Source organism: Mastigoproctus giganteus, chromosome 5 (genome assembly GCF_048544385.1).
Source record: "Mastigoproctus giganteus isolate SK-2022 chromosome 5, ASM4854438v1, whole genome shotgun sequence".
NCBI classification, from domain to species: Eukaryota; Metazoa; Arthropoda; class Arachnida; order Uropygi; family Thelyphonidae; genus Mastigoproctus; species Mastigoproctus giganteus.
Window position 1 is genome coordinate 117,886,011 of NC_143579.1, and position 15,171 is coordinate 117,901,181.

Below are 15,171 nucleotides of genomic sequence, written 5' to 3' on the forward strand. Positions count from 1 at the left end.
TGCAGCAGAAGTAGTGTACCTTTAACCCAGAGGTTCCCAACCTTTCTCGGTTCATGGCGCCCTTAGTATCCCAGTAATTTTTTCACGGCACCCCTAGGCCAAAAGAAATACCTAACACAGTGGTTTTCGACCTTTTAATATATACCTATATAATAATTTTATTCTTTATATAGAGGTACTAAATAAAGATCAATTATAGATCACCACAAAATTAAAAATATATGGTACAATGGATGCCGTACACTTTTTTATAATGAAATAAAAGTCTAAATTTCAAAAAAATAATAACTTTTAGTAACTGAACCAAAATTACACGGCACCCTATGAATGTTGTTGCGGCACCCTAGTGTCGCAGCACCCTGGCTGAAAACCACTGCTTTAACCCCTAACACTGGGCTATGTAGCCCTTCTAAGCAAGGCATTGAAGGTTGTAGTGTTATGCATGAATGCATTGAAATAATCTGAATGTTGTATGCATTACTGCCTTCGGTTTCTGTCTTGGGGGGACATTGTGATCTCTTCCATGACAAAGGATCCAAGACAAAAATTGAACAATGGTAATGTATACAATTTTAAAATTAAATACTTTAGGTTGTTATAGATAAGATGTGGATGGATATTATAATAGTTATCATATTTAATGTTTAGAAAGAAAACTTTTTTTAGACTGAACTCTTGCAATTTTAGGCAATTTATGTACCAATCTCAAAATACTTCATATTTATTAGTGATGGGAATAACTGAGATGTCATAAAGAAAAAAACTGATTAACATAATCACTATGGACTTTTGACAACTGAAAATCTCATCACGAGAGAGGGAGAGAAAGAAATTAGTATAAAACACTGCACAATTAAGCCTTAGTTTGGATATCAGTTTGAATCTGTCTACTCTTGTTGGTTTTTTTTTTTTTTTTTTTTTTTGTTGTTGTTGTCATTGTTGTCAATTTCCATCAGTTGTTTGCAGTCAATTTTTATTCACAGATTTTGAAACTAATTCTTAAAATTTCACATCACAATTTCTATGTATACAGGTTTTTATGTTACCCATTAGGATAACATAAAAAAACATTAGGGCTTTTGCTTACAAGTGAGACTACAGTAGTCTCACACAGTTTTTAAATCCTATGCAGTGGAACCAACTGATAATGTTACCAACAGAAAATTCAGGAAAATAATTGTAGAATGGAAGTAATCCCTTCAGAGGGAAGGGAAATAATCATAGTGGCTACTAGGTTTTTCATAACTAAGAAACATTGTTCAATGCTTAGACCTAAACTAATGTCAGATGAATTGATGATACTTGTGGCAGAAAAGAAAAATGTGTGGATTGCATATAAACTATCAGGTGATAATACAGAAGTCAACAGTAGATATAAAATAGTCTGTAATCAAGTCACAAAGGAGTTAAGCAAGCTATGACAGATTACAAGACATCTCTCTTTTTCTTGCTTTTTTTTTTTATAAATAATGCAAAGAAAGACTTCTATACTTCTGTGAGTCTTTCTACTACTTCTATAGTAGAAAGACTCACAATGGTCTACTTGATGTCGATGTTTAACTGTTGATGATCCTGCTCAGGTTGCTGGAAAACTTAATAAGTATTTTGCATCTACTATTCTTTAGGGAAGGGGGATGTCAGAAGTTTATCAAACTCTAATGATTTTGTGATAACTGAGAGGAAAGTGAAGAAAAATTGTAGAAGATAAACATAAGAAAGTGCCTGGGTTGGATGATGTCTAACTAATTATATTAAGGGGGGCAGTAAACCCTTAGCCATAATTTTTAAGAGTACCTTTGGATTCAAGAGAGGTCCCTGTGTACTGAAGATGCACAAATATATATTTCAAATTGACAAAGTGGGATCAAAGGGAAACATGAGGGTTATATTTGGGGTTATAATTTTGAACTGAAATTGAAATTTTATTGAAATTAATAGAAATCATGACTCAGACCAGAGCAGCAAAGCAAAAGGCTCAAGCTAATGGAAGTGCTGTGGCTCAGAGGAGAGCTGAGTGGGGCAGTTGCCTTCCGAATCACAGCCTTTTAAAATGCACTACTTGCATGATGTTTGTGGAGCATTCAGGTATGGGACATGATATTGCCATGGGGGATGTCTTTGTGTGTGCACGATGCAAGGAGTGTATCAAAATCAGGCAATAACTCAGCATTGTTATGGGCCTATATGAGAGCTTGAAGGACAAGGTGGATGCCATCGAAGGAACTAAATTGAGGGGCCCATCAAGCTCTCAGCTGCCCACATCAACGCCAGAGCTTGCACTTGTTCATCACGCAACATAGCGGCAACCCCCAAGGCAGAATGCACTGGTTCCACAGGAACTAGTAGTTGTTGGTGACTCTATTGTCAGGGAAACGGGGAACATGCTTTGTAAAAAGGACAGGTGCAACAGGACCAGGGTATATCTGCCAGGGGCAAAGGTTGATGATGTTGTAGAGCGGATATCATCTTTTAAGGGCACAAAAGGTGATATAGTTGTACACGTTGGCATTAATGATATCAAGAGTAGGAGACCGGCAGATTTACTTAACAAGTACAGGTCACTGTTGACAAAAAGCTGTGAATTAGGGTTGAATTTGAAAGTATCTGCAATTCTGCCCAGACACGATAGGAGGGAGTGTATGATGAGAGCCTTGTCAATCAATTCGGCCCTGGAAAGATTGTGCAAGGCTCAAGGGGTAGAATTTTTTTCAGCCTGGAATGTACTTGTTAACAGGAGAGACTGCTTCTACAGGGATGGGATACACTTAAATAGAAAGGGTGCAAGTATATTTGCCGATGATATTGAGGCAGTGTTAGGTGGGTCGGAAAACTGTTAGCTTGGGGGGAGACAAAGACTAATAGATTAACAGTAGCCACTGGCAGAGGTGAAAGAGATTCTTGCACTGCTTCTATTGGAATGAACAGAAGCCTGAAAAACAAGATGCAGGATATTTCAGAGACTGCTGGGAGTCATTGCGGTACAAGTAAACACATGGGTTGTGTTAGGATAGCTAAGAATAGAAACAGGTGCATGTATACTTGCATGTACACCAATGCTAGGAGTTCAGTAAATAAATTTGATGAATTTGAGGTATTGCTGAAAACATCAAATGCAGATATTGCTGGGATATCAGACGTGGTGTCACACAGATATAAGGAATGCAGAACTGGAATTTGGGGAGTGCAACGTCTACAGAAAGGATAGGAAGGGAGGAAGGGTTATGCTATTAGTTAAGAAACACATAAAATACAAGGAAGTGAAGCCAGTCGACATCGCTGGACAATGCAGTGTCGAGTCAGTTCTTATGTCAGTTAGACATAAGCACTGGGAGATCAAAATTGAGAGTAGGAGTGTGCTATAGGCCTAATGACTCTGATGAGTATAATAAGAAACTGTACAGGGAAATAGAGTGGGCCAGTAAATCAGAGAGTCTTATAATGGGGGATTTTAATTTCCCAGATATTGACTGGAATTTGGGGGCTGGTCACTCACACACTAGCAATGCTTTTGTAGATTTATTGGATGATTGTTTTCTACATCAGCATGTTCGGGAGGCAAATAAAGGGAGTAATACTCTTGATTTAATTATCAGTAATGATTGTTCATGCATTAAGAATGCAGATAAATGAACCACTAGGTGGAAGTGATCACAGTGTGCTGAAGTGGGATTTACTCAAAGATGTAACTACCATTAGGGATAAAGGGAAGGGTTATTGCTTTCGTAAAGGCGACTACGATGGACTGAGACAGTATTTAAATTCTATACAGTGGGACCACCTGATGATGTTACCAACAGCAAATTCAAAATGGGAAGCATTCAAAGAACTATCTTGGAAGCTACTAGGCTTTACATACCGACTAAGAAATATTGTTCAAGGTTTAGGCCTAAATGGATATCAGATGAACTAATGAGACATATAGCAGAGAAGAAAAATGCATGGGATACATACAAATTAACATGTGACACAGAAGCTTATGATAGATACAAGTTGATCTGTAACCAAGTTACAAAGGAGGTTAGGCAGGCGAAGGCAGACTATGAGAAATCTTTGGCAAGGGATGCAAAGAAAAACAGCAGAGAGTTCTTTACTTATGTAAACTCTAGAAGGAGGGGGATGAATCAGATTGGTCCACTTGATTTCGGTGGGTCAACTGTTGATGATCCTGCTCAGGTAGCTAACAAACTAAATGAATATTCTGCATCGACATTCACACATGAGGAGTTATTCAGCGAGGGGAATGCCAGAGGTGTATTCAACTCTGGCAGTAAGCTAGAGAATCTTGTAATGACTGAGAGTAAAGTGGAGGAGAAATTGTTGAAGATAAACACAAGAAAGGAACCTGGTGTGGATGGGATCTATCCACTTATTTAAAGGAGGCAGCAAAGGAAGTAAGCAAACCCTTAGCCATAATTATGAGAGCTTCCTTGGACTCAGGGGAGGTACCCATAGACTGGAGATGTGCAAATGTGACCCAAATTCACAAAGGAGGATCAAAGGCTGACACAAGTATTTATAGAACTGTGAGTTTAACTTCTGTTCCAGGAAAATTAATGGAGGCACTGTTTAAAGAAGCACTGCAGGATCATCTAGACAAGACTTCAGTTATAGCTCGGACACAGCATGGTTTTGTTAAGGGGAAGTCTTGCCTGACCAATTTGATTGGATGCTATGATGCAGTCACAAAAGAACTGGATGCAGGGAATAACTTTGATATTATATACTTGGATCTTAGAAAGGCTCTTGATACTGTTGCACATGGAAGACTGCTGCACAAATTGGAGCAGTGTGGCATTGGAGGCAAACTGCTGCTATGGATAAAGGGGTGGTTGAGGGGGAGAAGACAGAGAGTGGTAATCAATGGACACTGCTCATTGTGGCCTAATGTTATTAGTGGAGTCCCTCAGGGGTTCAGTGTTGGGTCCATTTGTGTTTTCTGTATTTATAAATGATATTGATGATTGTATATCAAGCTTAATGTCCAAGTTTGCAGACAATACGAAGGTTGGCGGGTTGTCAAGGACACTACTGATACTATGCTGCTGCAACAGGATCTGGAAAGGTTGAGCAGATGGGCTGAGAGGTGGCAAATGAAGTTTAACATTGACAAATGTAAAGTACTACACATGGGAAACAGCAACCCCAGAGCAACGTATCAACTCTGTGGTACTACACTGACAGTGGTAGAGAATGAAAGGGACTTGGGGGTGGTTGTGCAGGCAGATATGAAGTTCTCTGAGCAGTGCAGACAGCCTGCAAAAGTAGCTCATGGTGTATTGTCAATGATATATAGGAATTTTTCTAGCAGGGATAAGGAGGTGATTATTCCCTTGTATAAGGCAATGGTCAGGCCGCACCTTGAGTACAGGTGTGGAGGCCTCATTTCAAGAAGGATGTAGAGCTGCTGGAACGAGTACAAAGAAGGGCAACAAGATTAGTGAATGGAACAAAGGGTTGCTCTTACGAAGAAAGGCTTAAGTTTTGCAAATTACAGTGTCTGGAGACTAGGCACCAGCGAGGTGATCTGATAGAGGTGTATAAAGCCTTGAATCGTTTGAGCATGCTCAGTGCTCGTGGGATTCTTCCTCTTGCTCAGAATAATCACCTGAGAGGGCATAAATTCAAATTGAGGAAAGACAGATGTAAGATAGACATGCGGAAATTTGCCTTTAGCCAGTGGGTGGTTGGTGGAACAGACTTCCAACCGTTGTCGTGGAAGTTGATAGCCTAAATAAGTTTAAGGCTCAGCTGGACAGGTATTTCAAACGAACAGAGGGGTGAAGTGGAATTGGGGGTTTTTTTTGTTTTTTTTTTTTTTTGGCTGATGCTGCATAAGCTTGCTTTCTTGCATCAACTGCCTCTACTAACGCTAATGAGTAATTACAGACCTGTTAACTTCACTTCTGATCCAGGAAAAATAATGGAGTCACTGGTTAAATGAGTATGCAGCAGTATCTAGACAGGAGTGCAGTTATACTCATGTCACACCATGGATTTGTTAAGGGGCAATCTTGTCTGACCAATCTGATTGGAAATGGATGAAGAAAATACTTTTGATATCGTGTACTTGAATTTCTGGAAAGCTTTTGATACTGTTGCACATAAAAGACTACTGGAGCAGTGTAGCACTAAGGGCCAGTTGCTCCTATCTACAAAGGGATGACTGAGTGGGAGAAGACAGAGAAGAATTATTAATGGGCACTGCTCTTCATGGTTATTAGCAGAATCCCTCAGAGTTCAGTGTTGGGCCCATTGCTGTTTTCTATATTTATTAATGATATTGATGAAGGTATATCATGCTTAATATCTAAGTTTACAGATGCAATGTGGTTAATGATGTGGTTGTTGCAATGTGGTTAATGATAGTAATCAAGGTATGCTACTGCAACAAAGTCTAGAAAAATTAGGCTCTTGAACTAAGAAATGGCAGTTGAAATGCTACTTACAGCTATTGAAGCCTCATTTTAGGAAAGATATAGATCTGCTGAAATGGGTGCAGAGAATGGCAATGAGATTGGTGAATGAACAAAAGGGATGATCTTATCAAGAAAGGCTTTAGTTCTGCAAACTGCTCGAGGCCAGGCACCTGCAGGGAGATCGGACTGAAGTGTTTAAAGCCTTGAATGGATTGAGTAAGCTGAGTGTTAATGGTATTCTTCCACTTAATGAGACTACATACACATGAGGGGGGCTTAAATTCAAGCTGAGGAAGGATGGCTGCAATATCGATGTGTGGAAGCTTGCCTTCAGGTGGTTAACTGTTGATACAAGACTTCCAAGTGTTGTCGTTGAAGCAGGTAGTTTAAATAAATTCAAGGAAGAACTAGACAAATTATTGGAGGAGATGGACAGATGATGTGGGAAGGCTGGGTTTTTTTTTTTGCTGGTACTTTATAAGCTTGGTTTCTTGCATCATTTTCCACTACTAATATTAATTACTGACAATTTCTGCTGCATATGTGGACAGTTTACAACAGACTCAGAAGAAGAAAATCTATTCCTGTATATTCTTTGTCCTTTGATTGCAAGAGTAATAATTACTAATCATTTTATTATGTCCATATAAGTGAATTTAACTGCATATTTTTTATAACATGTTCATTTTACATTTAGTTACCTTTTCCACCATGAATGGCAACAGCTTCTATTCCCTTGAGGAGGAGATATTCATGAATGGCATCTACATCTTGTTTCTTTTCAGCAAATATCAAAACCTAGAGCAAAAAAAGTTAAAAATATTTCCATCACTTATGTACGAGTTAAAGGAGCATTATTTTAATATGCAAGTATGCAAACTAAAAATACTGACGATCTCTTCTTTGAGTGAATACCAAATGATTTATTAAAGAAATAACAAATAAAAGAAACATAATAAAACATAATAAAAGATTTTACCATAATAAAAGAATGAGAAAAATGAACAAGCGTTAACTGCTCAATGAGCTTACAGCAGCCATACATTTCACATTAGCCCTCTTTAAACCTTCTGCAGCAAGCTTGTGGGGGAAGATATGTACAAAAGAGACTTCTATGTCTTTTGCCTCATCAGTCCTGGATCGATCCATGTACATGCTATAAAAAAGAATAATGAGCCCAAGTTGAATGCCTGTGAACCAAGAGTCAAGGGGGCAAAGGACATGGAAATCTTTTTTTTTCAGGCCTTTTCCCCCAACTTGCCACAGCATGTTAAAAAAGAATGACTGGAATGTACAACCATTCCCTTCCTCCAAATTAAATTAAAATTAGTAAGTACAAGTTAAATAAAAAAAAAAATTTAAGCACTTTAAGCAGTTGCCTATTATTCATTTCCCTTTGTTACATTTTCCAAAATTTTGATTTAAAGTGGTTAAGCTCCACAAGCAATGTAGGTATAATATTTCTACAGTAAAAGGAAGAACATGATCATTTTTAAATAAATGTGGACAGATGGATAAATAGCAGTAAACCGATCTGTGTACTAACATTGTAACCAAAAATTTACTCACATTTAATTTAACAAGTGTATTTTGTAAGCACAGATATATATATATATATCCTTAAACTATCTATATCAATACCACTAAAAATTTTAACTATGATAATTGCAGTAGTGTAAGTACTAGCAGGAAGTTTCTAAACTGGACCTGAGATGTGTATAATTCTTAAAAATTTTCCTTTGTGTGGCTCTGTGTTGATGTATAATTAATACAGTAGTGTTTTATAAATTATGTAACACACACACACACACACACACATATATATATATATACTTTTTTTTTTTTTTTTTAAGATATTAGTTGTAGTGGTAAGTACTAATAATTTAACCTATTTATGCCATGCTATTTTTTTTTTAGATATTCTAAAAGAAACTTGGCTACAATGTTTAAACTGTTAATCTGCTCGGATATTAATGAATGTTTAAGTGAGTTATTAATGTATGCTGCAAGGAAGCAACGTTTTTTATGCATTCACAAAAAAAAAAAAAAAAAATACATTATTATATCCCATGAACCGATATTTATGTAGAGGTCCAATTTCTCCTTAAACTTCCCAAACTCTCACCCTTAGTAACTACAAAAGGTCAAGTTATTCCAGCAGTCAATTGTTCACTTTCCAAAGGTATACTTCTTAAGATTCACGCTATTGGTAATCCTCTTCAGAGTTTTTAATATGTCCTCTAGCCTAGTTTCTCCTGCCAGTAAGAATATATCAACCACATTAATTTTACTCATACCCCTTAGGGTCTTATGCACCTCAATCAGATCTGTCACCCCCACCCTTCCTCATCCCCCCAAGATACTCAGTTTCTAGTATTTCTAAAAACCATATCTTTAAAGCCTTTGCTCGTAGATTCATTTCCTTGTGCTTATCAATCTGGTTGCTCTTCTTTGGACCATTAAAAGAAGTACGATGTCTTTTTTTCAGATGTGAACACAATGTTAAGTGTAGTCTCACCACTGACTCGTATAACAGGAATTATAACCACCATTTCCTAACATGCAAAGATCCAGTAAATCACTGACAAGACACCTTATGCCTTCCTGATCATCTGTCAACATACTATGATAATATGTTTGTATTGAAGTCCCCATCTAAGTATTTCTCATCAATGACTACCTCTAACTTCTTCCTCTCACCCAATTTATAATTAACCTTTGGTTTATTTATTATTACAAATCCTTAAAATCAGTAGCATTATATCATATTTGTCATTTTTCTGACCATTCATGCAACAACATTGTTCTGAAGCAACATAGCATCTTATTCATTTGCCACCTCATCCTACCTTTATATCATCTGCAAATTTTGTGAGCATCCTGAATATCTTCATTAATATCACTTAATATGAACAATGAGTAAAAAGAGCAGCTAGAACTCAAACTTATTGGTGGGGGCCCTACTAATGACTCTGGTTCACCATGAAGAATGCCCATTTGTAACTACCTACTGCTCCACTGTCTTTAAGCCATCCTTTCATCCACCTAAGGACCATACCCAAAATCCAGCTTACCCCAATTTTTACAATAACTGTTCATGGGGATCATGTCAAATGTTTTCTCTCTTCTGCAATTGCCACATCACTCAACTTACAGCATTTCAGTGGACTACAGGCATTCATCATTGCTTCATGTGTGGATTGGAAGAACAGTGGCACTTCCCCAGTCAAAGGGGATTTGTCATAAAAAAAGTACCATGACAAACTTTTGTTGGCAGAGAAGGAATAGGTGAAAAATATTCAAAAACATTGGGAAAATATCTACTGAGATGACACTATCCAAAAGCACAAATGGATACTGGATCAAGTGAGTGCAACAAAACAAGTAAACCTCCCATCTGTGATCAACTATACAGTGGGTGCCTAACCTTAGCAATATCACTAAAGAACAAGTCAACATGTTGTTGGTGGTGGTGGTTTAGGAATTTACTAGGTGCATCAGCAACTATGGCTATAGTGCACCATACATTTGATAAGTATTTATTCTATTTCCTGTCAGATAGAGATAATTGCAAAAAATAGTACAGCAAGTTAGTTTTTAATTAGTTAAAAGAGGTGGTATAGATTAATCATTTTGAGAAAGGTAAAAAAGCTTGAGACATTTGTTTTATTGCCTAAAAGTGAAGTAAGTGTAAGAGGATATTCTGTTGTGGCTGGAGTGAGAGATTCCGGTATTCTCTTGCATAAGGACCAGGGCAAAGGTTGATGACGTTGTAGAGCAGATATCATTGTTTAAGGTTATAAAAGGTGATGTTGTTGTTGTGCACACTGGAACCAATGACATTAAGAGTAAGAGATCTGCAGATTTACTCAACACGTACAGGTCAATGTTGAAAAAAGTAAGTCGCGAGTTAGGATCGAATGTGAAAGTGTCAGCAATTCTGCCCAGACACAATAGGAGGGAGCATATGATGAGAGTCTTGTCAATCAATTCGGCCCTGGAGAGATTGTGCAAGGCTCAAGGAGTAGAATTTTTTTCAGCCTGGTCTGTGCTTGTTGACAGGAGAGATTGCTTCTACAGGGATGGAGTACACGTAAATAGAAAGGGAGCAAGAACATTTGCTGATGCTATCGAGGCAGTGTTAGGTGGGCCGAAAAACTGCTAACTTGGGGGGAATACACAGACTAAAAGGTTAACAGTCGCTGCAGGCAGAGGCAAAAGTGATTCTTGCACTGCTTCTATTAGAATGAGCAGCAGCCTGGAAAGCAAAGTAATGGAGATTTCCAGGACTGCTGGAGTCATAGTGGAACAAGTAGATACACGGGCCGTGTTAGGGTAACTAAGAGTAGGAACAGGTGCATGTATACTTGCATGTACACCAATGCTAGGAGTATAGTTAATAAATTTGATGAGCTTGAAGTGCTAGTCAAGACATCAAAGGCAGGTATTGTTGGGATATCAGAGACGTGGTGTCTCACAGATCTAAGCAGTGCAGAATTGGAATTTGGGGAGTACAATGTGTACAGAAAGGATAGACAGTTCAGAAAGGGAGGAGGGGCTATGCTGTTAGTTAAGAAACACAAAATCTAAGGAAGTACATCCAATTGATGTTGGTGGACAATTCAGTGTTGAGTCTGTTTGGTGTGAAATAAGCACTGGCAAATGAAAAATGAGAGTAGGTGTGTGTTACAGGCCTAATGAATCTGATGAGTATAATGAGCAATTGTGCAGAGAAACAGAGTGGGCCAGTAAATCAGAATGTCTTATAATGGGGGATTTTAACTTTCAGATATCGACTGGAACTTGTGGATTGGTCGCTCGCACACTAGCAAGACTTTTGTGGATTTATTGGATGACTGTTTTCTACAGCAACACGTTCAAGAGGCAACCAAAGGGAGTAATACTTCGATCTGATTATCAGCAGTGAATATTCATGCATTAAAAATTTGCAGATAAAGGAACCACTGCATGACAGTGATCACAATGTACTGATGTGGGAATTACTTAAAGATGCAACTACCATCAAGGCTAAAGGAACGCAAAAGATATTTGCTTATGAAAGCAAATATCTTTTGTTTTCGTAAAGGTGACTACAGTGGTCTCAGACATTTTTAAATTCTGTACAGTGAAATCAATTGATGATGTTACCAACATTGAATTCTAAATGGGAAGCGTTCAGGGACTTAATTTTGGAGGCTACTAGGCTTTTCATTCCAACTAAGAAATACTGTTCAAGGTTTAGGACTAAATGGATGTCAGATGAATTAATGAGGCTTGTGGCAGAGAAGAAGAATGTATGGGACGCATATAAAGTATCAGGTGACACAGAAGCCTATGGCAGGTATAAACTAGCCTGTAATCAAGTCGCAAAGGAGGTTAAGGCCAGCAAAGGCAGATTACAAGAAATCTTTGGCAAAGGATGCAAAGAAAAACAGCAAAGAGTTCTTTACTTATGTAAACTAGAAGGAAAGGGATGAATCAGATTGGACCACTTAACATAGATGGGTTGGCTATTGATGATCATGCTCAGGTAGTTGACAAACTGAATGAGTATTTTGCATCTACATTCACACATGAGGAGTCATTCAATTAGGGGAGTGCCAGAAGTTTATCAAATGCTAACAGGGAGCTAAGTGATTTTGTAATAACTGAGAGCAAAGTGGAGGAGAAATTGTTGAAGTTAAACATAAGGAAGGCACCTGGGGTGGACGGGATCTCTCCAGTTATATTAAAGGAGGCAGCAAAGGAAGTAAGCAAACTCTTAGCCATAATTATGAGAGATTCCTTAGTTCTCTCATAATTATGACTAAGTATCACCAATTCACATGGGGGGGGGGGGGTTCAAAAGGTGACACAAGTAACTACAGACCTGTTAGTTTAACTTGTGTTCAGGGGAAAGTAATGGAATCATTGGTTAAAGAAGCATTGCAGAATCATCTACACAAGACTGCAGTAATAGTTAAGACACAGCATGGGTTTGTTAAAGGGAGGTCTTGTCTGACCAATTTGATTGGATATTATGAGGTGGTCAGAAAGGAATTGAATGTCAAAAATAATTTTGATATTATATACTTGGATTTCAAGGAAGACTGCTGTACAAATGGGAGAGGTATGACATTAAGGGTAAGTTGCTACAATGGATAAAGGGATGGTTTAGTGGGAGAAGACAGAGAGGTAATCAATGGACACTGCTTTTCATGGACAAATGTTGTTAGTGGAGTTCCCCAGGGTTCGGTGCTGGGCCCATTGTTGTTTTGTATATTTATAAATTATATTGATAAAGGTATATCAGGTTTAATGTCCAAGTTTGCAGATGATACAAAGGTTGGCAGGGTTGTTAGCGACAGTAAAGACAGTGCTACTCCAACTGGATCTAGATAAGTTGGGAAAATGGGCTGAGAAGTGGAAACTGAAGTTTTAACATTGACAAATGCATAGTGATAACCGAAGGGAAACATACCAACTCTTTTGTACTACACTCAGGGAAGTGGAAAGTGAAAAACACCTGGGCGTAATTGTGCAGTCAAATATGAAGTTTGCTGACAGTGCAGACGGGCTGCCAGGGCAGGTTATGGAGTCTTGTCAATGATATATAGGAATTTTGCTAGCAGGGACAGGGAGATGATTATCCCATTATACAAGGCAATGATCAGGCCACACCTAGAGAACTGTACAGATCTGGAGGCCTCATTTTAGGAAGAATGTAGAATTACCAAATGGGGCAACAAGATTGGTGAGGGGAACAAAGGGGTGCTCCTACCAGGAAAGGCTTAAGTTCTGCAAATTGCAGCACATGGAGAGTAGGCACCTGCGACATAGTAGTAGTAGTGGCATGTGATGCAAGAAAGCAAGTGTATGAGCTTATGCAGCATTAGCCAAAAAAAAAAAAAAAAAAAAATCACACCATTCCCTCCAAATGCCTGTCCAGTTCCTCCTTAAATTTATTTAACCTATCAACCTCTACAACAACAGATGGAAGCTTGTTACAGCAATTAACCATCCGCTGGCTAAAGGCAAATTTCCGCACATCTATTCTACATCTGTCTTTTCTTAATTTGAATTTATACCCCCTTAGGTTTGTAATCTGAACAAGTGGAAGGATCCCATCAGAATTCAGCATGCTCAACCCATTCAAGGCCTTATACACCTCAATCAGATCACCGCGCAGGTGCCTAGTCTCCAGCCACTGCAATTTGCAGAACTTAAGCCTCTCTTGGTAAGAGGATCCCTTCATTCCCCTCACCAATCTTGTTGCCCTTCTCTGTACACGCTCATCTACATCAAGCAAATCTACATCCTTCCTAAAATGAGGCCTCCAGACCTGTATGCAGTACTCAAGGCGTGGCCTGACCATTGCCTTATACAGAGGGACAATCACCTCCTTTTCCCTGCTAGCAAAATTCCTATATATCATTGACAAAACTCTATGACCTACCCTGGCAGCCTGTCTGCATTGCTCAGAAAACTTCATATCTGACTGCACAATTACTCCCAGGTCTTTTTCATTTTCTACCACCTTAAGTGTAGTACCACACAGTTGGTACGTTTATCTGGGGTTACTTCTACCCATATGCAGTACTTTGCATTTGTTAAGGTTAAACTTCAGTTGCCACTTCTTAGCCCATCTGCCCAAATTATCTAGATCCTATTGCAGCAGCACACTGTCATTAACAACCCATTAACCCATTATTTCTGATAAGGCCTTGAATGGGTCGAGCAAGCTGAATGCTGATGGGATTCTTCCTCTTGCTCAGGCTAAGAACCTGCAGGGGGGGGCCACAGTTTCAGATTGAGGAAAGATAGTTGTAGAATAGATGTGCAGAAATTTGCCTTTAGCCAGCAGGTAGCTGATTGGTGAAACAGGCTTCCATCTTTTGTTGTGGAAGCTAATAGCCTAAATAAATTTAAGGCTGAGCTGGACAGGCATTTTAAACGAATGGAGGGGTGAAATGGGAGCTTTTTTTTTTGGCTGATGTTGCATAAGCTTGCTTCCTTTCATCGTATGCCTCTACTAATGCTAATGCTAAATATTTTAGGCATTCAACAAGGATGTCAACATGTTAATGACATCATTCAACAAGTCTGGTATATCATACACAGTGAGTTGTGCACAGTAACAAAATAATGAATGAAGTGGGAATGCAAAAATTAATCACCTAGATTATTCAAATGTGTTTCATTATTTGTTCTATGACAACTGATACCAGACCTCAAACTACTCAAACTTTACATGAGCAAAATTGGCATAATTTATTACACTTCTTGTATGGCATGATGAGGAAGATGGGAAAGCCTTCTTTTCACAAACTGTCAGCTGATGAAACATGAATACACCACTCTGAGCCAGAAATCAAACAACCCATGACTGGTGCCCATACTCACTATGCAAGAAGCAGTTCAAGACACTTCCCTAGTTTCTGCTTCATTGGTGATGAAACATCGATAACACTAAATCAGTCAGAAACAAACAAACAAATACTTGGAAAATCATGAAGAATATATATCTTTAGTAATGCCCACTTCATTTGCCTATACTTTCCAAAATTTGTTCATTCCTTTAAATTTATTGAAATTTATTTTAACAATCAATTACACTTTCAGAAGTCCAAAAAAGAATTCTGAAAGTATAATTTATTAAAAGATATTTATAAAATGCTGCTAGTGCTATTAATTAGTCACAAAATATCACTGGCCAACCATATTCCGATATAAATGAAAATCTAGGTTCTCTAAAGAATTATAAACATAAAATATG

The 15,171-nt window shown here is 38.2% G+C and overlaps 1 protein-coding gene across 2 annotated transcripts in view; it reads right to left on the reverse strand.

Moving 5' to 3' along the window:
* The window catches only part of abs (ATP-dependent RNA helicase abstrakt), a 191,103-nt gene that overhangs the window by 46,929 nt on the left and 129,003 nt on the right, over nucleotides 1-15,171 (reverse strand). For both annotated transcript variants that reach the window (XM_090373425.1, XM_090373426.1), the window contains one exon: nucleotides 7,118-7,214. In XM_090373425.1, coding sequence (XP_090229551.1) covers nucleotides 7,118-7,214 — 97 coding nt within the window. The remainder of the gene's footprint in view (nucleotides 1-7,117; nucleotides 7,215-15,171) is intronic.